General features: G+C 36.0%; 2 protein-coding genes across 4 annotated transcripts; one reads left to right on the forward strand and one right to left on the reverse strand.

The window, feature by feature from the left end:
• Window positions 1-4,377: 4,377 nt before the first annotated feature.
• LOC104110148 (ribonuclease TUDOR 1-like) lies at window positions 4,378-12,642 on the reverse strand. 3 transcript variants are annotated; one of them, XM_018775604.3, is made up of 17 exons: window positions 12,453-12,642; window positions 11,614-11,769; window positions 11,445-11,519; window positions 11,243-11,356; window positions 11,049-11,150; window positions 10,224-10,430; window positions 9,917-10,132; window positions 9,737-9,844; window positions 8,857-9,027; window positions 8,573-8,770; window positions 8,142-8,495; window positions 7,831-8,061; window positions 7,560-7,748; window positions 7,376-7,453; window positions 7,049-7,243; window positions 5,242-5,619; window positions 4,378-4,884 (listed from the first exon to the last, which is right to left on the reverse strand). In XM_018775604.3, exons 2-17 carry the CDS (start codon window positions 11,749-11,751, stop codon window positions 4,696-4,698), a joined length of 2,943 nt encoding a protein of 980 aa, XP_018631120.1. In that variant the 5' UTR covers window positions 11,752-11,769; window positions 12,453-12,642; the 3' UTR covers window positions 4,378-4,695. The 3 variants fall into 3 exon arrangements, with proteins under 3 accessions (XP_018631120.1, XP_009617883.1, XP_033515587.1); XM_009619588.4 differs by having other exon boundaries at window positions 11,614-11,759; window positions 12,453-12,592; XM_033659696.2 differs by having other exon boundaries at window positions 11,614-11,762; window positions 12,453-12,592.
• A 6,067-nt stretch (window positions 12,643-18,709) lies between these two features.
• On the forward strand, window positions 18,710-19,996 carry LOC138908536 (uncharacterized). Its single transcript, XM_070199213.1, has one exon. The coding sequence runs from the start codon at window positions 18,710-18,712 to the stop codon at window positions 19,994-19,996; it is 1,287 nt and encodes a 428-aa protein (XP_070055314.1).
• Window positions 19,997-26,348: the final 6,352 nt, after the last annotated feature.

Genomic DNA, 26,348 nt, shown 5'->3' on the forward strand with positions numbered 1-26,348 from the left:
ATAATATAAAAACATATTTGTATATATCATAAAGGTATGGACTTTTATCTAAATGATATTTTCACTAATTATTTTAAACTATTTACCCTCATTATAATCTAAGAAATCTTTGTTTATGTTAGTGGAGAAAAGAAATCCTTTAACAATCTATATGAGCCCCTTGGAAGTCAAGTCGTTTTTCACATATATTTTAAATGTAGGTACTCTTATTAATTGTATCTCCATACAATTTCCTTAAATAGCTCCATGTCAAATAGTCTCCTGATAGTCAAGTCGATCCTATTGGCATAGTTGAGTTCAACCATCATGATAGCAAAGAACTTATTAAATTTTATACTCCCCGGGTAGTCCAGGCGTCTAGTGTAAAAATTAAATAATTCTTTCAATCCATGCATCTAATGCAATAAATAATTTTAACATATTCTCAAACTATAAGTCTTCTGGTTGTTAGGTCGCTCCTTATAAATAAGAAATAAATAAAATTATTTATTTTGATGGATAACTTTATAATAAAATATCTTATATTTATTATTTAAGAACTCAAATTTTAGTAAGAGTGAATTGTTATTACAACAACTTTTAATAACATGATGATCAAATCTTTTATAGCACATGAATTTAGTTCAAGTTGTCTACATGCTTAGTCCTAAATTAATTTACATCACATGCAATAAATAATTCAAAATTATGTAACGGACAAGCATGTGACATGAAAACGAAATTCAACATTCTTCTAACATTGTATATCAGATATATCACATAAAAATAATTCATGCCAGAGTATTATTATTAATTAACATCTCATGAACTAATAACAATTAAAATAACAGTAGAATCCAATAACCTATTATAGATTACCGTCGTATCTAAATTATCTCAGTAGTTTAACTTATATGTATACATATTTTATTTACAATAAAATAATATCAATCTAATATGCATTCAAACAATTTGACTATTGCACAATACACAAGTATTATGGTTTGAACTCTTCAAATATAATCTTAAAATATTTCGTAAATAAATTTTAGACACGAGTCGAAGAAAATTTTGAAACGAGACTCTCTTTATCAGGTATGTCTTAGATCTGATTTTTCACATGTAAATAAATTTTAAACATGAAAAAATTTGCCTAGAATTGTTATTGTCTTCCGCTACGTGTTACGAACATCTATATGCAATTCATAACGGAGAAGTACAAATCCCATTCTTAATGGGAATTACGTGAAGTTGCCGAAACAGTCCTTTTATGGACTTTATAAAACTTTTCCTAATGGAAAGCTTAATCCCATTCCAAATGGGTGTCATGGAAGTCACACTTCCTTTATGAACAGTGCACGTGAATTTAATAGCAATTGGATTTCACTCTAAGTCTTCATTAATATTTTATATATACCTTATATAAATAAATATTAATTATATATATCACATATATATATATATATATATATATATATATATATATATATGTGTGTGATATATATAATTAATATTTATTTATATAAGGTATATATAAACCAACATATACATTTTAATTTTCTATTCCAAATAGAAAACTTTAATTTGTTCGCAATATTAATTATATCCTCTGTGCAGCAAAGAATATAATAATATTTTATTTGGACTAATAACTAAAAAAAATTGACTAATTAAATTCTTTAATTTAATTATCAAAAAATGAAGTAATTAACCCTTTAGCAAAGATAAGAACACTCGTTAGTGTGCGAGCCCATAGGTTCAATACTAAGCCGGTAGTAACTCGATCACATCAATATACTAATCAAGGGTGGCGTCTAGCAACACTCCTTAACGACCAGATAGCACGAAGTATACATTTTATTCTCAAGAACCCGTAGAAGAATAAAGTAGTAATTCCTTCTGTCCTTATAACTTTGAGTCACCCTAGGATATGGTTCAACTGTCAAATCCTAATAGGCGACTAACTATGTGTTCACGTCAAATATAATCGACCATTGAATGACCTCAGAAACTCTTTTCTTCTTTCATTCAATTGCCCTGGCCAAGGTCTTAATTTGGTCGTTTATAATTCATGATAACATAGAGCTTAAACTCATTACCAAGAGTTGACAGATTCCATATTGATCAATTACTAATTCTACAAGTATTTAATCGTACCCAACATCCTTTCAACTATCGCCCTGGGGCTATAGGTGTCTAGTATCAAAGCACAATAAATAACTTGTCTATTACTATGATGATCTCAGGTCAAAGGAAATTCTTACATCACATTCTTCAAGAGAATATCCTATTGAAAGTTTATGGTAATTCTAACCATTAGGAATTATCCAATGAGTCGGTTCAATGATCATATCTCTATATGCATCATCTATCTATGTAATTTAGTTAATGAGATCAACTAATCTTTATCCCATAAAGACGATCACATAAATATTGATCTAACCGGATTACTAATGTCCAAATTAATAATCCTACGATCAAGAACAAAATTTAGATAAAATTATAAGAAACTTTACTCCCATTATCACGATCTCCATCATGATGTCAAGTCTCAAAATATAATCAAGGACCTTATCAGATGCCATATATATATTTTATATCAAATAACATACGTAAAAATATGTTCAAATCATCATATATAAGATTGGATCTAGGGCATATCTACTATATCCCTAACAGTTACAACAAAAAGATAGGGTAAGAGCTTCGATCAAACAGAGCTTTCAGAAATCAAGAGTTTCTCAATAACCTCAAACATATTAAGCAACTGGTAATCTCTATTCAAGATATAATTAATTTATGCACCTTTTTTGTGTTTTTTATTCTTTTGTGAGTATCAACATGTGAGGTTTAAAATGGAGTATTTGAAGTATTTTTTGCTTATAACATTATTATACTTTGAGTTGAATTTGATTTGAAAGATTTGAACTTGAGAACTACTAGATTAAACCCTAAGCCCAATTAGTTGGAAAAAAATAGGGAAAATAACACTGCATAACCGCTCATAGCTGAAAAAATATATATTTTTTGTATATATATACATTTTGTATGTTATATACAAAAAACTATATAAATTTTATATATTTTTTTGGCTACCAAATGTAAATAGTTTCTGAGATGGACTAAAAGTAAAAAAAGCCCCCAAAAAAAATTATAAGTAGTTGACTTTTAAGACTATGATTTAAAATGTACATACGCCTTTGAACTTGCTGGATTATGGATAATCTGAAATATATCGGGTTTGTCAACTTGACGTTGTTGCTCAAAGGTTGACGTTTGACTTTGATTAAATCTCAAAGGTTATTGCATTGCGTAAATTAGAGCGAGGTTTTGACTGAGTGGGACAAGAAAATCAGACAAATCCATGGAGAAGTTGTGTGCTTGCTTAGATACTAGGCAAGGGGAGATCTTAAATCCCATCATATAACATGTTTCCTAATTTTGTCATACTTATGGAGTGTTAATCATGTTTGTATCCATCATTATATTCTAATAACCGGTCAATTTACGATCTAAATTCATGATTCGTGCATGGTTTTGAGTTCTAGAAACTATTGGCATTATAAAAGAAAACCTTAATCATGCATGGGAAAAAGGGTTACGTAGCAAAATTTGGTGCAAGAATAATAGGATCTTAAGAAATCGGAGAGGAGCGTTACTTCTGTCAAAAAATCGTTACTAGAAATCTGGGCAGGGGGAATGTAAATATATGTATCTGCTTTCATCTGCAACTTACCAAACTGAGAGATAGCAGCTTAGAAATATTATCTAAAGAAGGTGAACCATTACTTCCCTCTAGATCAAGGGAAAAAGAAGTGCAGAATAAAATGCAGAATGGACATGAACCACTGTGCTGGTGAGGTGAAAATAAGGCAATTTCAAAGCTTTAGCAGCTAATTGAAATAAAATCAAAATGGGACTTTGAGGTCTCCACATTAAGGTGATATATTCTTCAATACAAATTCTCCAACAAGTGAACCAGAAACATTTTTGCTTCCATTATGTATGCTGTATTACATGTACTTATGAGCAGGAAATATTTTCTTCTCCAACCAAAACCGGAATTGCTGATAAGGGACGAAGATGCGCGAGAAATTAAAGCACATATTCCACTGAAACCCTAAATTAGAATTAAATCCCCTACTGACATACTCTGCGCTTTTTTTTCCCTTTCTACACACGCTTAACGTATATAATTAATCTTGTTTTACCTCTTAGGCATTCGATCAATTGATTGAAAATTGTTTTTTGTTTCCTTCTTTACTCAAAAAATTCATTGACAATATGTATAACCCAAAATAACAAGGACAATCAAGATGGTAGGCAGAAAGAATAGTTGAGGGAACATTGGGAGTGGGGTAGATTGCCCAAATAGAAAGAAGAAGAAGACAAAGGAGCTGGGCAGAATAAATATTGCCTCACAATTTTGACATAAAATTTATCACATCCCCAATGGAACGACAAAGGAGGCCGGTTTATTCAGAGTCGTATAAGTTAAAAATTAAAAATGGAAAAATTAAAGAAACAAGAACAAAATTTCTCTCACCTCCTGAAGTCTCACTCCTAAAGTTACATGTGAACAACACATTAAAGCTAACTCAAACTTTCTGTGATCTATTTCCTTAGACAGCAATTGTCTTGTTTGTTTAATTGGTGGGAGTTTAGCCTGAAAAAGCCCCATCCGAATTGGCAATTGCCACCAGTTAACTGTTGCATTCACCGTTTGCCAGCAGCTTTCTTAGCAGGGATAGCAGAATCCTCATCATCTGACTCGACATCTCCATACTCCCACATTGCAAGTCTTTTCTGTCGTGCTTCTGTTTGATACTTCTCCAATTCATCTAGAGCCTGTTGTTTGTCCTTGGGCTCCCACCTCCTCCTTTTCTCCATCCTAGCAAGTCCTTCCTGAAAAATTTACAGGTCCTTGTTAGATGCTCTGCTATTAACACCACCAGCACAATAAAACATAATCCTTAAGTAGGGGCACAGGCAAATCCTTTTGGAGAATTGAAGCACTATGTATTTTGAAACCCAACTTTACCAGATAAAAGATAGTCTAGCTAAACCTTCATGTTTTACTCGACTGGGACTACACAAATGGAATTTGAACAGCCAATTGCTTCACTATGATACTGTAGTACCAAAACAAGTTTGGAGACCACAAGCTAGGGAGGGGGCAGTGCACAAAAGAACTAGTGGCTATTGAAATGAGTAAAATAATCTCAAATCATAATTAACATAAAAGGGGCCATAATTTCAAACCTTAAGCAAGATAGCATTTATGCTGACATCAGTTTCAGGATCAACCAAAGTCACCAAAAAGATTGTCCCTGTTCCTTGACCTTTGACTTTTCCACCTGAAGCGTCTTTTTCCTCAATAGCAGCTCTGAATTCCTTTGGTCCACTTAGAAGAAGCTCACTTAGCCGGTAAGCTGCTTCCTGACCATAATCATCCTCTAGCCCAGGAACTTTAACATGAGCAAGACTGCAGAGCTGAGCTAGACCAGGACTGGAGGAAACAGATGCTTCTAGAGGCCGCAACTGACTGTAAGAAACAACTTCTTGGTTTCCATAATCAATATAGAAAACTTCAAACTTGTCTTTGGAAGATTCCACAGCACCACGAGGGGCATTGACAATCTTAAACAAATTTTAAAGTGCAAAATTAGAAGGAAAAAAAATGATATGACGAGCAAAATAATAACACAATAAAATCACCAATATATTCAGAAGACATGAAACCTCTAGAGTAATACCCAACCAAGATATGCATTGGGTAAAAAAAGGGCTTGGGGAACAACTAGTTGATGAACGAAATTCAATTCATGAGACCGCAGAGCAGCAGACCAGAGCAGCCGCAAGACGAAGTAATGTATTGTTTTTAAAGTGCAAGAGACATTACATGAACAGCGATTTACTTTTAATATTTATCTATTTAGTACCAAAGAAAACACTTCACTAACCAGTACAGCTTATGTGATGAAAAAATGTAGTATACAGTTTAAGCAGATGGTTTATTTGATTGATGGAAAAGCATCACATTGTAACTTTCTCTGTTAAGTGAAAAGTAGCACGTTGTACCCTGTTTTAAAAGGCGTTTCTGGGGCGAGCCCCGGGGCGAGGCGTACCAAAAACGCCCCGGGGCAATGGTGTGGGGCGAAAGTCTCAAGAGGCGTACGCCCCGCAATTTGGGGCGTACGCCCGGGCGTTCGGGGCGAATTTTTTTAGTAAGGAGTAAGCCCAAGAGACTTTTTCAAATTAAAACAAAATTTGTTGAATTAGTCCTTCATATAATACCCAAATTCTCAAAAGTGAGTTTGGTAATTACTCAAAAGGTTTAAAAATGAACTCAAAAGTATTAAATTTAAAAGTAAAGACCTTTTTTATTGATTTAAGCCCTAATTCGTGGTTTTCCTAAATTTTTATCTTGTCCGCTAGTCTGCTAATATGTCCCAAAAGCAACAAATATTTAATTTTTTTTACAAATACAAAGAGAACTACATTTTTCTTCATAGCATCAAATTCAAAGTTCAAATTGCAGGTTAATCATCCTTTTTGTTCCTCTATATAGAAAATTTTATTCTTTTAGACTCAAACTACTTGTGCTTGTAAGTAACGTATAATAGATTATTTTGATTAATTTTTTGTGGGGATGGAACACACATATATATAGTTTTCTTCATTTTTTATACAATTTTATATGTTTATAAATATTAATTGTCATTATATTATTTTATAAAATATTAAAAATTAAATACCTATGGGGCTTACGCCTCGGGGCTTACGCCCCGCTGAGGCATATGTAAAACGCCCCGCCTTACGCCCACGCCTTTTAAAACACTGGTTGTACCTCTTTTATCAGTAAAAAGTAGCACATTGTAATTTTGACAATTTAAAGGTTTTGACTTCATAAAACTAGCTAATATCGTAATTTCCATTCACATAGTAGAATACACAGAGTTAGGGTCCTCGGTAGTAATCCAAGACACATCTCCAACTGTTTAATTCAAAGCATTGTGGACTACATAAATAAAATAAAGTACAAGAAAAAGGAAATTGGATCACTTACCATTGCTCGGTTCCATGAATTATCAGCACTGAATTGAGCAAGAACAATATCACCTTTCTTTGGATTAAAGGCACCAATTACAGGAGCCTCTTGAAGATTTAGAGAAGCAAGCTGCTTCTGAATGGCAGCTACTTTCTGGTCGGAAACCAACTGCACATAAAATTTACCCCCTCCCAAAACTTCGGTGACTGTGACCTGAGAATATATAGATGTAAAAAGTACAGAAGTCAAGCAATCATAATATAAAACTAGTATTCACAATGAATCCAGATGGTAAATTATGCTAAACAATGATTAACTGAGAAGCACTAGATCCAATTACATTACCTTCACCTCTTCTTTTTGGCGCTTTTCAGCTGCTCCACCATTGGCAACTTCCTCTCCCTCAACATAATTCTCCCAGACCTATATCGAGTTGTTCGTTAATAAATAATAAAGAACAAACCCATGACTAACAAGTATAACAGACCATTTTTATAAAAAAAATATGTATAACAGATCATGCTCTTGCCTTCAATTTCTGCCTTTTGGCTGCCTGTTCAGCTTGCATGAGGAGATGAGCATCTTGGATTCTATCAGTACCAAAAGAAATTTGAAGCCTTGCTAAACCAGCTTCCAGTAGAGTCACTGCCACATTGGATCTCGATTCCCATAATGTGCCCAAGAAAGTACCTGTTCTATCAACTGTTTCTACTTCGATCTATGTAGAAGACAATAGGAAACAAATAAGAGAGAGAATTCAAATGTAGCACATTACAAATGTAAGAAGGAAACAATGTTACCTCAACATCCCTCTGCATTATCTTCCTCCTCATCAAGGCAATGGCTTCCTCAGAGTAGGGTTCATCACGACCTGGGCATCTCACTCCAGAGATAGAGAAAGCAATGCTGCAAGTCTCCTTGGGAATAAAAAGTTTGAATCTATGACCACTGAGGACATATTCTACTACAGCAGACATCCTCCTGTTACGCTGCAAGAAAGGCAAAAAGTCTCTAGCTTTCTTTGCCGATCCCTGAAAGACACAAAGCAGAAACAATTAGATATTTCCTTAGAGCCACATAAGAAAAGAGAATCAGAGAGAAGGATACTAACTGCTAGCAGGTCTGTAACATGCATCACTGGAGGTTCTTTAGGAGAATGCATGCCCCTTTTCCCGGAAATAGCGCGTGATTCTGCTGAGAGAAGGGCATCATAATAGTTTGAACGTTCTTCAAAATCACGATGTCTAACAACAGTTGCAAAACCACGGCCAACTAAAAGTTCAGCAACATTCACTCCAGCCAACTGGTTGCCTGCAGCAGATGGAGCAGGTGATGCATCATCCCCATCCTTTGATGCTAGGAATACAGATCCAAAGTCCATCACCCTTGAATCTGTGCCACTGGCGGGAGCACCAGTCCCATCTGCCATGCCGACCTTCCGAGAGTACTCCATTGAAACATGCACCTGAAAAGATTTAAGTTAGTAAATCATTTCCTTCTGATCTGTAAGTAGGAGAGGAGACATCAGAGAGATAGCAATACCTGTCTTCCGATAAGGCGATTTCTCAAAAATTCCTTTGCTTCACGAGCATAGGGAGCAGGCTTTTCATCTCTACGAGGATTCCCCATTTTAGGAGTCCTAATACTTGAAAGATTAACTCTTCGTTCTGCTGATGGATGTCCAAATGGCAGAGAATCATCAGCTATAATGAGACAATCTCCGCTGACAACCTCAACCACCTAGAAAAAGCCAAGCACAAATCATTTGAGAGGGGAGAGAGAGAGATTAAAAACCACTTAAACAACCCATTGACTCATATAGCTACCTTTCCTGTGAAATTCTGGTCATGAATAGCCTTGGAATTTGTTGCTGGGGGTACATAGTTCGTCCAGATTCTTAGGCGAGTCTTCTTGGCCTGAAGCTCAGCATCTTTCAACTGCTTCTTGACTTCCACCTCAAGCATGTTTGCGCTCCAATCAACGTACTTAGCATAACCCTATGCCAAAGGAAAGGAGAGGGCATAAAGTTTAGATCAGACAGGCCTTAAATTTTCTAAAACCCAAAAAAAATTATACATTTCCTATTCTAGAATTAGGAGTTACTAGCTGATCACCATCAATCAGTTAACTAATTGAAAAATTAGAGATGACCGAAATAAACAGTTTTTAAACCACAACTTCAAACATTAAAGAAAGAGTTAAGTGAAGAAAGTTCCGTCAAGAGAAAGTTAATGCATTTAGGTGAAAGAGGATCCCTTGCAAATCCACATAAAGAAAACAAGGGATGGCACAAAATGAGAGACAGATAATGCCACACTGAATGTAAAGGTAATAAATACTATGCTAGGAAACAGTACATAATGCACACAGATGCATAATATTGAAGACAGCATTCGTACTACTAATGACCAGCAAAACGAGAGGACTAACTGCGTCACTGAACAAGATATAAGCCACTTGTTGAGCATATCGAAGAGTAAAATCAGAGCCTTCCGAATTAGAGAAAATCTATCAGTAAACAAATAATCTTTACAAGAGACCACCAACAAGAAAGGCACAGCTAAGGTTAAGACAGTATCCAATTTTTTTCAAAAACAAAGTGTACCACTTACAGTGACCTTTCCAAAAACATCAGTTTCTTACTAGACAAAGAAATAATTAGATTAGACAAACAAAAGTATCAACAATAGTATGTCAATCACGCACATTTTCAACAAGCTCCAAACCCAGGTTTTTTGCCGATTCTCCATCAGGATAGTACACTGAGCCAATCAGATTGCTAAACTTGTCAACGCCCTCCAGGACAATCCGAACCTGTACGTTAAACTAAATTAGAAAAAGAATAAAGGGGAAACACAAACCATTAAGAGCTAACGAGAATCTCACATCTCTATTTAACACACGAGTTTCGGTAAAATGCTTTGCTTCTCTGCCATATGGATCAGGAGCAACTTCTGATACAGATGTTGCTGAGGCTGCCAGCCTCTGAGCTGTTGTCGGAGTAGCACGAGGTTCAGTAGTTGATTCTCCGTTTGGTTCATCAGAGGTAATACTAGCATTAACAACAGTTTCTGATGTTGCTCTTCTTCCCATAGTTGGTGCCTGTTTATTTAAAAAAAAAAAAGAAGGGTAAACGCACTGGTAAAGTAACAAGAGCTGGCCATGTAGAAATTTCAACTTGTACTGCATTCACCTGTATTCCGGCAACGAACACTTGGATGAACTGGAAGTCTGGAAGCAAGTACACTCGCAGTGTACTTCCATCACGAACCTGCTCAACAAATGCTTCTATCAGCTTACCTTTATTTTCCTCCAAAAGGCCCCTTGCATCAAAGATACTAGGATCACCGATTGCAGATAGAGGTAGATTCCTAATAGATGCCTCAGAAGCACCAGGTGCCTGAAAAAGCAGTATGCCAGGGATTACTACGCAAAAATAAAAAATAAAGAAGGCATCAAGCTTGATATTTCACAGTATATGGACCACTTAACTAAAAAGGACAGAGATACTATGAAAAAGATCCACCAGCCAACACAGGCCACAGTGACAGCAGCTACCCAAAAAAGATTACAGTTTAGATTAAGATCTAGTTGCTGGCCATCCTACGTGAAAGAATAACAAGAAAAAGAAAATAAAACAGGATAATCTGGATACCACCCACTGTCTCAGAACTTATCCTGGAGTGCTAGCAATCAAACCTCAATACATTTTAGATTAAATCCTGTAGCTGAGGGTGTATTGCATACAGAAGCAGACCACAAAATGGGACAAAAAACATGCTCAAAAACATCTGGAAAATGTAAGGCACCAAAAAAGGAGAAGCTAACAACTTCTTAGTGTTCCAGTCTGCAGAGAAAATTCATTTTCCTTGGCTCAATCCATCCCATCCAAAAGAAGATAAATCTTGGATAGATATTGCTTTGAAGTTAACAGCATTTGTTGTTGATCAAGTAAAATGGTGAAGTTCACAATATTTGTCCAGTAACAAAAACACATTACAGTCAATGAGAAACACACCCTACTCCAACGACCTAGACCTTGTTGCTTAGCTTGTTCTTCAGCATCTTGCAGCGGTTTTAAATAGGGGTTAGCATCTTTCTGTTGGCCCTGCTCCCTGACCTGGTTCCATCAAAATGAATCATTTCATGAAACTAGATCTAATGGGAAATAAGTCAGCTGACGAACAGAGAAATTAACACCAATCCACCAACCTTGGCCCAGCCTGAAGCAACAACTAGCATGGAAACATTCTTGTCGCCAAGAAAAACAGTGCCATATTCCCTCCCTATTGAAGGTACAGTATATTCCACCTTGAAAGTGACCTCCTAGGGTAAAAAATGGATGCATTTCAGAATCATATTAAAGGGACAAGATATAAATACATACAAGTTAGAATAATCAATGCAAGAACACCTTTCCAATGCAAAGCTTCCTCAAGAACTCTCTGCTTTGCCATGCAAATGGCTCATCCACCCCACCACGACGTGCCTACAAGTGAAAAGCTAGAATGAGATTTGAACGAAGAGAGCAATTCGAAGATATGTATCATTTGAAAAAAAGGGGTTCTTAGTGTAAGTCTTACCAATCGTGGAGCCATTAGAGATGCTAAGGTAATAGATTTTTCAGGGGGGATTTCAGCCTTGGAACTACCCATTATCACCAAACTGTCACCAGAGAGAACGGCTTTCACTCTTCCCTTCAACCATCCTGTTGATGCCATTTCAACTCCTGCTAAATGCTTGAGAATAACAATCCAAATTAGGAAATGAAAATATAATGGAGGCAGGATTGCAGGAATCATCATCCAGGTAGACATGCAGAAACAAAATAAGCCACAGCCACACTTTCCAAGGGCAATCTTTTGGTAAATAAAAATAAAAACTTTTGTATGAGTAAGGATTAATAAATTAGATAATTAGATCTTAAATGGAAAGGGTAAAAAAGGCAAACTAAAAAACAAATTCGAATATAGATCTCCGCAAAAGTAAAGCTGTCTAATTGATGTAAATAAAATAACGACCAAAATCTCAGCCTTAAAAACACAATTGAGAAAAAAAACATGATATGCATTATAGGTCATCCCAAACCAAAGTATTGTAAAAGTGATTAAACTAAAATAATATAATTTCAAACGAATGTTAACGCAGAGGTCAAAAAAACAATTCCTGCCAAAACATACAAGCGTAGCACAGCGCTTCTCTCCTCTATATAAGCATGACCTAAGGTTACTCGTACTATTCAATGTGAATCCGCCCCAAAACCAGTGATTTGAATTCATTATGCATGTACAACAACAAAATCACATAAAAAATAACGAAATACTGGATTGCATCGGCGATATGTTCAATTGTAAAGTAAGTTGATTCTGATACAAACACACGCAAAAGCGTTAATTACATAAGCACGATCCAATAGCAGTACCTGAATGATCAGCACTGAATGGATCGATCGGAGACGGATGGAAAGAGAGAAAGCAAAGTAACGTACGGATCTGAGAGAAAATCAGCTACCAAATCATGCAAAATTGGATTTCTTCAGAACGACGGTTTAAGGCGAGAATGCAGAGGCTATGTCCGGAGGCGGACGGCGGATCAGATCGGGAGAGAATTAGATAAAATTCCGTATTGTAGGTGAGAATTTATATGTGAATGGGGGTATAGAAGAAAAGAAGTGAAAATAAGATTCACCTCCTTTTTCGGGTAGAATTACCTAAAATGCCATACTAATTTGTCAGTTTGAGATCTAGTTAAAGAATAGTACCTCGGGTTATCTGATTTGGTTAAAAGAAGGTTTAGTTGAAAAAACTGACCGTACTTGGACCCGATAAGGACAGGCGGATTTTCCGTAGTTATGACGGAGACGGAGTGCCACGTCAGATACCTCTGCCAATAAACTACTGCCATGTCACTTAGAGGCGTTACTTTTCCCATGTCAGCAGCAAACCATGGGCTTGAGTTTTCTGCATTTCACACTGCAAGAATTTTTTTCTTTTCCTTTTTTTTTTTAACCGCGATTTGTGTGAAATTCTGAAAAATTTTACTGTATGAAAATCAAGAAACACGATTCTCTAAAAACTTGTCCACTTGTATTAAGCACGTTGACAAATGTTTGGTACAATAAGACGTGTAAAAGCTTGAATTTTCTAATTTACAATTCAAAAAAATTTTACATACAAATTGTATGCTAGTATTTGGTCAGATTGTTTTTAGGTCCACAAATTGTTCCAAAATATCCTAATCTAAGGCAATGTCTTTTTTTTTTTTTGGTAGGAAAGATAAAGTTTGCCTTGACTATAGTAAAACATGCGTACACAGAGGATGATGGTTAGATTACAACTATTATAGTAATTACTATTATGGGTTGATTCGAATTTTGCAATTATCAAATCAAACTAATTATATCAGGTTTTTAAATTTATAGACCAAATCAAACCAACAAATTTTTCAATATCGGATTTTCTCGAATTTTTCGAGTTTTTTTCCGATAAACTTATGGTCTAAATATTTCTTTAGTCCTAAATACAATTTTACCAATAACAACCATGTTTTTATTTTTTAGCATTGACCTCAACTATATTAGTCAATATGTTGTATGGTTCCAATTTCAGTTCTAGAAAACTGATGGATACTTTAATCAATCATCCCTCATCTTCTAAAGATAATCTTTCTAAAGGAACAGATAGAGAAGTCCTTTATAGAACATTTGCACATCCACAAGATCTGGTTTCAGACGACGATCAACTCACTCCTCAAATTTTCTTACATTCTCATGTTTAATAATGTCCATTGTAATCGCATCTAGAGATAGTGAAATAGTCACAATTTACACAACCATATAACTATAGTAATTGAGCTTTCCAAATGATATTTCTTCTGCCAACGCAAAACTACCAAAAAGATAAACTGCATATTATATTGCACTCTACATAAGAATTATCACTGACTGCTTAAGAGTAGATATTACACCTAAGAGTCCTAAAAAAAAAATTAAAAAGAGAATATATTAAATTGTAAGAAGTTGGGCATCTTAGTAGACATTACAACAAGAGGAGCGTGTTTTCAAAATACTTGTAAAGGCATAATGATCTCACTTACAGTCTTTGGGAGATATGTTGCAGTTCTATCCTTTCCCTTAGGATAATTTTTGCAATACCTTTAAATATTTGTAAATATTTAAATGTTTTAGGCTCGAAAGGTGATAGATAACTTTTTGTCTTTCATGACCAAATCTCATCACAATAAAGGTCTCTACTTTATAAATTATTTTCCATTTTACACCAAAATGCTAATAAAAGCTTAAAATAAAAGAACGATGGGATGAAAACTAGGATAAAATTAAACTTCTTTGTCGCCAAATCGCATAACAATATAAGAAATACATCACACTCAATTTTACATAGTCCATATTATTTAACTAAATGATTCAAAGGATAGTAATAAATTAGAAAAATTTCAATGGAATAGTACAACATGTAAGCACGCAATTTTTGACCCGCGCAGTTTTTAAAAGCAGTATTTTAAAAAATTTAACTTATTTTTTTTATTTTAATAGGATTTCAATCAACTTTTAATTTTAATTTTAAAATATAAGTTTAAAAACACAAAAAATAGTTTTATAGTATTTCTTCTCTTATTATATATCTTTTTATTTTATCTTTTTTTTTAATTTAAGCTTATTAGTATTTTATAGTGATAATATTTTAATTTTTATCATTATTTTAACATGGTTTTCTTTACCTTTTATAACATTTAAAAAATACCAAAAATATTTTTATTTGTATATATAGTTCACTTTAATAGTTTATTCTTATTAACTAAGATGAATTAGTATATTCTGGTAGTATTTATATTTATATTTTTATTTTTGTTCATCGAGAAAGAATTGAATTTGGGCCAATTTGGAGCTCATTTTCGGATTTTAGTGGTCTAGCAAGATAAAGGCCCATTCTTCCCATCTCATTAGCACACTCTCCACTTAAAATGCAAGATTTAATCTTAGTCATTTATTCCCCTCTAATCCAATGACCATCATCCCTTTCCACTTCAATATAAAATACCCAATTATGAAAACTCTACCCAAGGTGGAAGGACCTTAGAATACCCACCGCTGCTCCTTCTTCCCTTCACCACAACCTGCCGAAAACACACAGAGATACACACACAAAAACACACAAAGATACATACACACGGACACATCACAGAGAAAAGGAAGAGCCAACTCACCCTCTCGTTCCGCTACTGTAGCCGAAAATCCAGCGAGCTACTCCCGAATCCCTACACAAGAAGAACAGTCGACCTCCTTTCAAGAAAAGAATGGTCGCACCCCAGCCCCTTTCTACCAGAACCCGCCAGAAAACTTTAAGTCCGGCGACGTCTATCTTCTCCCTGTTTTGCTCTGATTTTTATCTGGCCAGATCCAACATTTTCGTTAACCTGTGTATTTTCCGGCGAGGTATCCAAACAAAAGGGAGTTTCAGTCAGTGAATTTGTCCGCTTGGTGTTGTCGATCGAAGTTTTTGGTCGTGTGTCCAACTGCTTGTTCAAAGATTTGCTGATGATTTATTGTTGGGAGTTCTTTCATTAATCGGGCTTTGAAAAATTTCATCAGTGAAGTCCATTTCTTTCTCTCTTTTGCCGTTTTGCTTAATGTCATGCTTTTGTTTTGATAGCCTCCTTAATCGGTATGTGCTCTGTTTTAGTTGATCGTATGAGTTAACGTTTTATTCCCATGTTTTGGAGTGTGTCCTATTAGTATTTGATTTGCTCCGTTTTGTTTTGCTAATTATTGTTTGTATACGGTTTGGTTTAATCTTCTTGGATACATTTTCACAACTAAAAAAGTTTGGTTTCCCTGATTCGTTGCTTCATTAAGATATAAATGTTTAATGCGGGTTAATTAAAATTTCGGTGACTTCAAGTATTTGGCCGTATGGTTGTACTGAAAGTTAAAAGTGAATTGAAATATTTTATTGCTCTCTTAATTGCTCGGATCGCTAGGAGCATGCTTAGGCCGACCACAATTGGGTAGGCAAACTTTAGGTCTTGTCTTTTATTTCATTCGAGGTAAGATATCGTTCCCTATATTTCGGAAAATGTCCCGAAGAGTTTGTAAATATTTTATCTGGGGAATGCCCCAAAGTACATGTAAATGAAGGCGAGAGACTGGTTAATGCGAGGAAGCGTAGAATAGAACTTTAGTATTTTATTTTATTTTTATTTCTTTTTTTAGGTGGGGACGACCTCGAGCCTCCTTCGTGTTTATTTTCGCTTTTGTATGTTTTCACCTCGAGCTGAGTATTTTTAAAAGCCAACTTGATCATGTACGCAACCGTACTAGTTACGGGACTCGGGGAATGCCTAACACCTTATCTCCGAGTCAAATGAACCCCCTTATCTAGAATCTCTGGTGGAAACTGGTTTAAGAGTCCAATGTATTTTAAAGTAAAAATTGGTTTTTAAATGGTGACTTGGCACACCGAGATTATATTCTATGCCAAGTGGCGACTATGAGAAAATCTCTTTTAACACAATACTTTGTCACTTTTCAATTTTGAAACCCTTTTGAGCTTTAAAATCACCTTTTATTTATTTCAAAGAAGGTTAGTGAGGTGGAAAAAAGGGGTGTAACAGCTTTGGCGACTCAGCTGGGGAATTACAGGTTCGAGCTGGTACTTGATCTTGTTGGCTTTTTAGAATATTCGGTGGAGGTTTTTATTTGCTTTGTTTGATTTTTATTTTGTTTATGTCGTTTTTATTATTTGCTAGTTGTTTATGTGTTTACAATTTTTCCTTACGTGCTACCGCTTTATAACTGTCATCATATGCATTACCCGGTCAATTCTTTCTGCAACAAGTCTCGTAGTACGCGTCTCATACACGAACTCTTCGTTGAGTTACCCTTATTTTAGGAGGGGGGCCGTCGGTCGTATGAAGTGGGTGGAAAGCTTGAGCAGCCACCGTCGACCATACGCTCCCCCGAATTGCCTTATTAGTGAACCCCAAACGTAGGTCAGCCTTTAGGTCATTTTTATTTGCATCATATCATTGTGACCTAGCGGGGCCCGGTCCTAGGTATCGTGACCTTTGTAGGAAACCTGTCCAAATTGTGTCAAATGGGTCCACGGCCCAAAAGGACATTCAATCATCATATGTGCTAAATGTTGCATCTTTGATGGTAGAAAGATCATTTGGCGGACTGATGTTTGGAAAGAAGGGTAAAAAATGAAGCAAGAGAGAATATTGAAGGTTTTGTCACTTTTAGTTTCTTGCCCCATTTTCTAAAAGAAAAAACAACAAAAAGATTTTACACTTTCTTATCATTTTTAAAAAAGACAAAAAATAGTTTTTTCCAAATTAGTTGCATTTTTCAAAACTTTCTCCCATATCCAATCTTCCCGAACTACGCATATCTGATTCTCGTCTTTCGGGATGGGATACATAGGTAGCCCACATAGGGTCCGATATTTATAGTGAGTCTTAAGTTATTGGCTTCGCGAGGTCTTAGCCAAATCTTGCATGTCTGGCCACATTCGACCACATCGGTCATTTTTTCAAAATAGGAATATTTTCGCAAAAGTGGCTTGTTAACCCATGTCTTAGAGTCCTAAGTCTACCACAAGGTTTTCTCTTTGTCTAAGGTACATTCCTATTGAATTTGCATGCTTATCCATTTCGACCACATAGGCCATTTCTGCAAAGTGGGGTCATTTTCACAAAGCAATTTTAGGGACCGCGATTCCTGAGAGTTTATGGGCCTTCATGAGGTATTTCCATGTCTTTGAGGTCACCTTTGTTGAGTTTGCACTAATAGCCACCCTTGACCACATAGGCCATTTTGCAAAAATAGCTCAATCATGCTTTGCATGTGTCCAATAGGAGGTGTTGTGGCGTCGCATAATATCTTGAGTCACTAACTCTATTTTGTCTTATTCTTCTCATTCAGGTATGGATTCAATTATCACAGCTCGAGCATGACAGATACCCCAGGACCATTCCGGTCAGGACCGTTGCATAGATGAGTTGCTTGAGGATACTTTTATATTTTTGAGTTTGTTTTATGTTGTCTTTTACTTTCTAGTCTTGTACAGTAGTATCGAGTCTTTTAGGTGGTGTCAGAGTCTGTCATAATCTAGTTGAGTTTGTCGAGTCTTATGTTATCGTACTTCCTATTTTGTATGTGAAAACCAAAAAAATTTATAAATAAAAAATCCAATTTTTTTTTTTATTTTTAGTATATTTTGTCCATTACTTTTCCAGAACTACACTTGGTCTGATTCATGTGGAACATGATACGTAGGCAACCTACATCGGGTTCGATCAAATAATTTTTAAAATTAAAAAAAAAAAAGATAAAATTATGGGATGTGAGAAGTGAGAAGTGAGAGAAAAGAAAAAGAGCGATAATCGGAACGAAAAGAGGGACGAAAATGAAAAACCAAGGGAAAAAAATAAGAAGAAGAGTGAACTTGGGATGATGCCAATATGACCTCCATACCCTCAAAGTCATTTAGAACTGTTAACTGTGACTAGGCGCTTGTAAGATTATCTTATGTTAAATGCCCTACCACTAACGTGATGACTTCACTTTGTTCCTCTTTGTTGCTTCATTATAGCAGAAGGGCGGTTGGTTTATGGTTCTTAAACTGGTAACTCTTCCCTACAACATAAAGTCCAAAGGCAATGGCACGCGATAATGGAATTGAGTTGGTTGATACCGGTGCCCAAAAGCAATTGTCTAAACGAGACACTGGGTTGGTTAAAGAGGTAAGGATGTTAAGACAATACATGACAGATATGTATCGGGCTTGGATGACTAGTAAGGCACCACCCCCGCCACCACCTAGTTTCCTAGATGCCACCCTCACCCAAGCTTCGGTCATAGTGTCAGATGATCCACCATATTCTCCAGATTTTTCCGCTTATCATAGCTTTACCAACCTCCCTAGTAGCTCCATTGTTCGTCCTTCAACTACATTTCCCAAAAATAGCCCTACTTTCATATTCACTACCTCCACCATCACAACTTCTCAACAACCTCTCCTTAGATCCAACAGTGAACACCAGTTTAAACCTCATGATGCCCAATACTACTCCCTAGAGTTGGCCCACAAGATTTCGGAATCATATAATCATAGCCCTCGGAATGAGCCTCATATTAAAAATGGAAAATATGTGAGGACGGGAGAGCGAGATGAGATATCTAGAAAACTGAAAGGTATAGAACAATCTTTAAAGAACATGCAAGGGACGGGAAATCAGATTAACATGTCTTACAATGACTTGTGTATGTTTCCTGATGTTCATCTGCCCGACGGATCTAAAATGCCAAAGTTTAACTTGTATGATGAGCGTGGAGATCCAGTAGCCTATCTTAGGGGTTATTGTAGTGAAATGAGAAGTGTTAGAGGGAAAGATGAGTTGTTGATGGCGTATTTCAGTGAGAGCTTGAGTGGGGAAGCCTTGGAATGGTATACTCGTCAAGATGTCAGCAAGTGGCATGCATGGGATGACATGGCTCAAGATTTTGTTCAACACTTTCAGTACAATATAGACATTGTCCCAGACCGCTCCTCCCTATCTAAGATGGAAAAGAAACTCGAGGAAAGTTTTAGAGAGTTTGGGCTCGGATGGAGGGAACAAGCTGCTCTGGTCAGTCCTCCGATTGATGAAGAAGAAATGGTTAAGCTTTTCCTACAAGCTCAGGGACCCACCTACTTCAGTCATTTGATCCCGGCTTTAGGAAAATCGTTCAATGATGTGGTAAAAATGGGGGAGATGGTAGAAGAAGGAATCAAGTCAGGCAAAATCATGAGCTATTTTGCATTAAAATGTACTATAGAAGACATTCAGAACATCTCACTAAGTTTGGGGGGAAGAAAGAGAAATAGAAAAGATGTTGTTGAGCCCCTCCAGCGATCTAGTGGGTGTTCCTGCTTAACGCTTTCAGCCTCAATATTGACCCCATGAATATCCTCGCACTCCAGATAATCCTCCCCAATGCTACTTATCTCCACAAAATCCCCAAAGTCATACCTTACCTTCCTAGTACTCTATCCATAATGCACCAATATATGCTTCATATCCACAAGACCCACAATGGTCTGCACCACCTTCACAAATGTCTTACCCACATCTACAAACATATAAACCACCTACCCGCAAGAGGTTCCACCCAAGTCCGGAGTATAAAATGAAAAGTCAACAACAAAAGGAAAAGTCTTTTACTACTATTGGAGAATCATATGCCAGTTTGTTCCGAAGGTTAAGGCAATTGGACATGTTGAAGCCGATTCAGATAAAAATGTCGAATCCCCTTCCAAAGAATTTTGATTATTCTCAAAGGTGCGTATATTGCTCTAATGCCCCGGGGCACATTATAAAAAAATGTTGCCATCTGAAAAGAGCAGTCCAGAAGCTTATTGATGCAGGTGACATTAGCGTGCAAAATCCAGATACAACGGATACTAGCGAAAGTCCATTGCTTGTTCATAACGAGACGCATATGGTGGGCATGATTTGTATTGAAAAGGAATGTGAGAACTTTTCTGAATCCCTGGGAAAGCCACTTACCGCAAAGTTTTCAGCGTTATCAGTCTCGGTTCCAGAAGTTGATCTTAAGAACGAGGTGGCAAAAGGGACCCAATAGTAATTTGTTGAGGTCAATGTGATGGAGATTTGTGAAGGTCCTAGTAATGTTGATGTGCGACTCAGTGGTTAAGATGTCGAGCTTGAAAATTGGAAAGACACTCCTTTCTTGGTTAGCCATGAAGGAGTCTTGGTAGTTTATTTTGTCGTCATTTCTGTTGTCCGGGTTATTTCAGGGTTGTAACTCGTATATTGTCTTGTGGCTCAAACCCTTCTTCCTCTTATTTTGCCTAATTGTTTTAGTTGTAGTAACTCGTCTAGTGTTATCTAGGTTTGTTCCAGGGTTGTAACCCATGTCTATTTTGCTTGTTTTGTTATTCAAACCCATTCACCGTCTATCTAATGCAATCTCATGTTTTTCGTTATTTTTAGTCAGTTTTTGTTTAGTTCTATTTTCCTTTTATAGTTCTTTTTATGGTGGCTCTAGTGACATGACATGCACGCATAATTCTCAGCCTGGTCTTGAAAGTTAGTCTAATCATAATGCAATAAAACAAGTTTTGACGATGACAGAGATATTTGAGGGAAACAAGTAAAGATTTTGACATTTTGAGATCATTTTAAGTTCGAATTATGTGAAACTGGGGCGGATAGTTTGGAAAGTTAAGAGAAGCATCAGGAGACCGCCTGAAGAACATGGTCAATTTTCAGTTTTCAAGTTCAAGTTAGAGGCAACAGAAACTTCCTGAAGAATAGGGTTAACCTCCAGTTTTTTTTTTCAAGTCAAATCAGAAGTAGCACGAGCCGCCTGAAGGACAAGGTTTGCAAGCTCAAGTCTACTCCAAGTTCAAGTTTATTTCAAGTGCAAGCAGCAGGATACCCGCCTGAAGAACAGGGTCAACTTCCAGTTTTCTTCAAATTCAAGTCAGCAGGATGCCCACCTGAAGAGTAGGGTGAATTTTCAGTTTCATGTTGAAGGATCGAATGGAGATTCAAGGAAGATTCGAGACAAGAAGTAGATAGGATCTTGTATTTTTCTTTTATTTTTGATGTAATGGCAGGAACCGCGGACCGGAACCTCGATGGCACCTCAATCGGCTCTCCACCTCAGTATACTCCATCATTTTTCTCACTTCTGAATTACACGTGGCCTGATTCCTTTATGGCCAAGGATATGTAGGCAGCTTAATACGAGGGCTCGGTCACAATCATTTTAGCCATCTTTATTTTCTTTTGAATAAGCACCGGGTCATAAATCAATTACGTTGCTTATTGTTCTTTGCTCCGGAAACTCTTCGTGTTTCCAAGCAAAGAAGGGCAGCTGTAAGTACATAATTTTTGACCGGTGAGATGCAAAGTAGGATAAAATTAAACTTCTTTGTCGCCAAATCGCATAACAATGTAAGAAATACATCACACTCAATTTTACATAGTCCATATTATTTAACTAAATAATTCAAAAGATAGTAATAAATTAGGAAAATCTTAGTGAAATAGTACAATATGTAAGCACGTAATTTTTGACCCGCGCAACTTTTAAAAGCAGTATTTTAAAAATATTAACTTATTTTTTATTTTAATAGGATTTCAATCAACTTTTAATTTTAATTTTAAAACATAAGTTTAAAAACATAAAAAATAGTTTTATAGTATTTCTTCTCTTATTATATATCTTTTTATTTTATCCTTTTTTTTATTTAAGCTTATTAGTATTTTATAGTGATAATATTTTAATTTTTACCATTACTTTAACATAGTTTTCTTTACCTTTTTATAACATTTAAAAAATATCAAAAATATTTTTATTTGTATATATAGTTTACTTTAATAGTTTATTCTTATTAACTAAGATGAATTAGTATATTTTGGTAGTATTTTTATTTTTATTTTTGTTCATTGAGAAAGAATTGAATTTGGACCAATTGTGAGCTCATTTTCGGATTTTAGTGGCCTAGCAAGACAAATACCTATTCTTCCCATCCCATTAGCCCACTCTCTACTTAAAATGCAAGATTTAATCTTAGCCATTTATTCCTCTCTAATCCAATGACCATCATCCCTTCCCACTCCAATATAAAATACGCAATTATGGAAACCCTACCCAAGGTGGAAGAACCTTAGAATACCCACCGCTGCTCCTTCTTCCCATCACCACAACCTGCCGAAAACACATAGAGATACACACACACACGAAAACACACAGATATACATACACACGCACACACAGACACATCACAGAGAAAAGGAAGAGCCAACTCACCCTCTCGTTCCGCTACTGTAGCCGAAAATCCAGCGAGCTACTCCTGAATCCCTACACAAGAAGAACAGTCGACCTCCCTTCAAGAAAAGAACAGCCGCACCTTAGCCCCTTTCCACCAGAACCCGCCAGAAAACTTTAAGTCCGGCGACGTATATCTTCTCCCTGTTTTGCTCTTATTTTTATCTGGCCAGATCCAGCATTTCCGTTAGCCTATGTATTTTCCGGTGAGGTATCCAAACAAAAGGGAGTTTGAGTCAGTGACTGTATGATGAGAGAAAGCGTAGAATAGAACTTTAGTATTTTATTTTATTTTTATTCCTTTTTTTAGGTGGGAACGACCTCGAGCCTCCTTTGTGTTTATTTTTGCTTTTGTGTGTTTCCACCTCGAGCTGAGTATTTTTAAAAGCCAACTTGATTATGTATGTAACCGTACTAGTTACGAGACTCGGGGAATGCATAACACCTTCTCCCCGAGTCAAATGAACCCTCTTATGTAGAATCTCTGGTGCAAACTGGTTTAAGAGTCCAATGTGTTTTAAAGGGAAAATTGGTTTTTAAATGGTGACTTGGCACACCGAGATTATATGCCAAGTGGCGAATCTGAGAAAATCCCTTTTAACACAATACTTTGTCACTTTTCAAATTTGAAACCCTTTTGAGCTTTAAAATCACCTTTTATTTATTTCAAAGAGGGTTAGTGAGGTGAAAAAAGGGGTGTGACACAACATGCTTCCAAAAGGAAGAATGATAATATGATGACAACAATATCTAAAGAGCAGACTACATGCTTCCTTTGTCTAATCATCTAATGTCCCATAACTGTTGTACATAAGGCTAGTGACGATGCTTATGGTTGTGAGCTATTATAGAGTTGCACGACGCAGATATTGTTTTCTCCCAAAATAACATAGATGATAGAAAGATACGTGTATGAAGTCGAACCAAGTATATGAAGATTCTCAAAGAGAACACGAAAGCCTATCAACATGACGCACACACTAATCACTGCTCTGATGTCAAATTTAATTTGCAGTGGTCTTTGACATCGCCTGCTTGACAGCCTCAACATAAATTCTATGTTGGTATGTTTCAATATCTTTTTAAGTAACAGTCAATTGCTCACGTTAATCATCTAAGAGAAATAAAATAAATAAATAAATTCGATAATAGGGAGGAATACAACATATTTGCAAAAATAAATCGCTAATCGGAAAAAGAAAACACATAGCTAATCGGGAAAAAGCAAAGCGTATGTATGCAACTAAACAAAAACATGTAAAATGAGAAAGGGAAGAGCCTTACCGATGAGAGCAAAAGAGAGTTGATAGGGTTTGAGCTAACTGGGGGTTTTGGTCTAATGGAACACAAGGTTTCTTGCCTTTGAAGAAGAGGCAAAATGGTTTCGATTTTTTAGTCTTTTAGAACTAGTTTAGGACTAGTCTAGTTTTGCTTTAGAACTATTTTTTGGTTTGGGCACAAAATATTTTATGGGCCAAATAAAAAAAATACTTACATGGGCTATAAACCAACTTAAAATACTATGCTAAATACAGAAATTATAAAAAAATTTAAGAAATATTTATAACTTACATTTTAATAAATATTTTTATCTATCTAATATTTTAAAATATGTATACATGTAATGTCGGATTGGGTTGGATTCGGTTTGACTTTTTTTAGTTAATACCAAATCAAACCTATTATGATTGGGTTTTATTTTTCAATTCCAAACCAAGTCAAACCAAACCACTAGTCAGGTTTTATTTTTCGGTTTGACTCAGATTATCGGATTGGTGTGGGTTATCGATTTGATTTGTACACCCCTAATTACTACTATAGGTTTCAGTATTAAGTACATTGGGGGTAGGTCCCTGTCTCGTTTCCATACAAAAAGATAGATCCCTAATAGGCGATAATCTAGCTTCCGGCTGAAGTTGTGATTTCATAGTTGTCCTAGGGCTTGTTGGTGTATTGTTTCCAACCACGAGTGCGCCCTGTGTGATGTCTCTTGAAAAGGTTGTTCCCAGTAGATCTGCATGGAGATGATTAATAACAAAAAGTGGTGGTGCGTCAAAAACTGTTGGCTCTGCAGAGCATTCCACTTTACTGCCTCCTTTTGCTAGTATATCTGCTACAAAATTCTGCTCTCTGTACGTGTGAGTGACATCTGCATCATGTAACTGTTGGAGGAGGTGCCTGCAATTGGAGACAATATTAGTGTACATAGCATTATCATTTTTCAGTATTGTGAGTATTGGTTGAAGGTTCCTTTGGACTGCTAACTGTTGCCCTCGCAGTAAAGCTTTCAGCTCTGCATGGATGCTTGAAGTGTGTGGTATACTGCCACTATAGCCAGTAACCCAAGCTTATGTATGATTTCGATTGACACCCCCTATTCCAGATTTTCCTATGCGTATGGAAGTTGCTCCGTCCGTGTTTAGCTTGTAGTGGTTCTTAGGAGGTGGTTCCCAATTAACATTTTTTATAAGTTTTGGTATTTTACGGAGAGAGCTGCTAGCTAGGTAGGTGTACTCAACTGCTTGATCAATTATGTGCTTTGAGGGTACTGGATTGTGTTTGTGTTCCTAGTTTTCCATATGTTCTACAAACCTATTGGAAGAAGTGTTTTCGGGTTTAGTTTATAAGGCATTTGTGTAAATTTTTCGTTTAGTTGAGACATCAACCAAAGAATTGGTGTGTGTGTGTAAATGTGAAATTAAGTGTATGAACTGTATAATATCTAATTTTTTCCAGTGTACCAATGTATGTGGACATGTCAGTAGAATATGTGTTAGAGTCTCATTTTATGAATGATAAATGATACAAGAGGCATCATTGATAAGTCCAATATGATGTAAGTAACTTCTAGTGGGTAATCTATTGTGGCTTCTTAACCAAATAAAGTGTTGGACTTTTGGTGAAATTGGTAACCTCCATATCCATTTGTAATTCATGTTTGTAGTTACGTTTATTTGATGTAGTATAGTCTGGTACATTGAACTTACTATAAAGAGCCCATTGCTCGTGAAGCCCCAGATCATGCAATCTGGGTTATTGAAATATTGTAAGATATGAATATTTTGTATATTGTGTTTTATCGAAGTAGGCATTTCAAAAGGAAAAGATTTCCAATCCTAGGTTTGGTAATTGCGATAGCAGCTTATTGTGATATTTTGGTGATTAGCGGGTAGTGGTCCTATAATTTAGATCTCAAATTCGTGTTGACTTCAATCCAAGGGTCATCTTAAAATATTATATAAGTACCAGTTCCAACTTTCCATTATAAAATCCGTTGACAATTTGTCCAATCCTGTAAAATGTTCTTCCATATGTGAGTGGTATTATTACGATTGGATTTGTGGAGGTATTTATGAAGCAAAGTTGATGCCCAGAGGGTGTGAGGTGAATGAAATAGGCGCCAGGATAGACTTGCAATTAGTGCTTGATTTTTAGCTTTTAATTTTTGTATTCCTA

Source organism: Nicotiana tomentosiformis, chromosome 3 (assembly GCF_000390325.3).
Source record: "Nicotiana tomentosiformis chromosome 3, ASM39032v3, whole genome shotgun sequence".
NCBI lineage: Eukaryota > Viridiplantae > Streptophyta > Magnoliopsida > Solanales > Solanaceae > Nicotiana > Nicotiana tomentosiformis.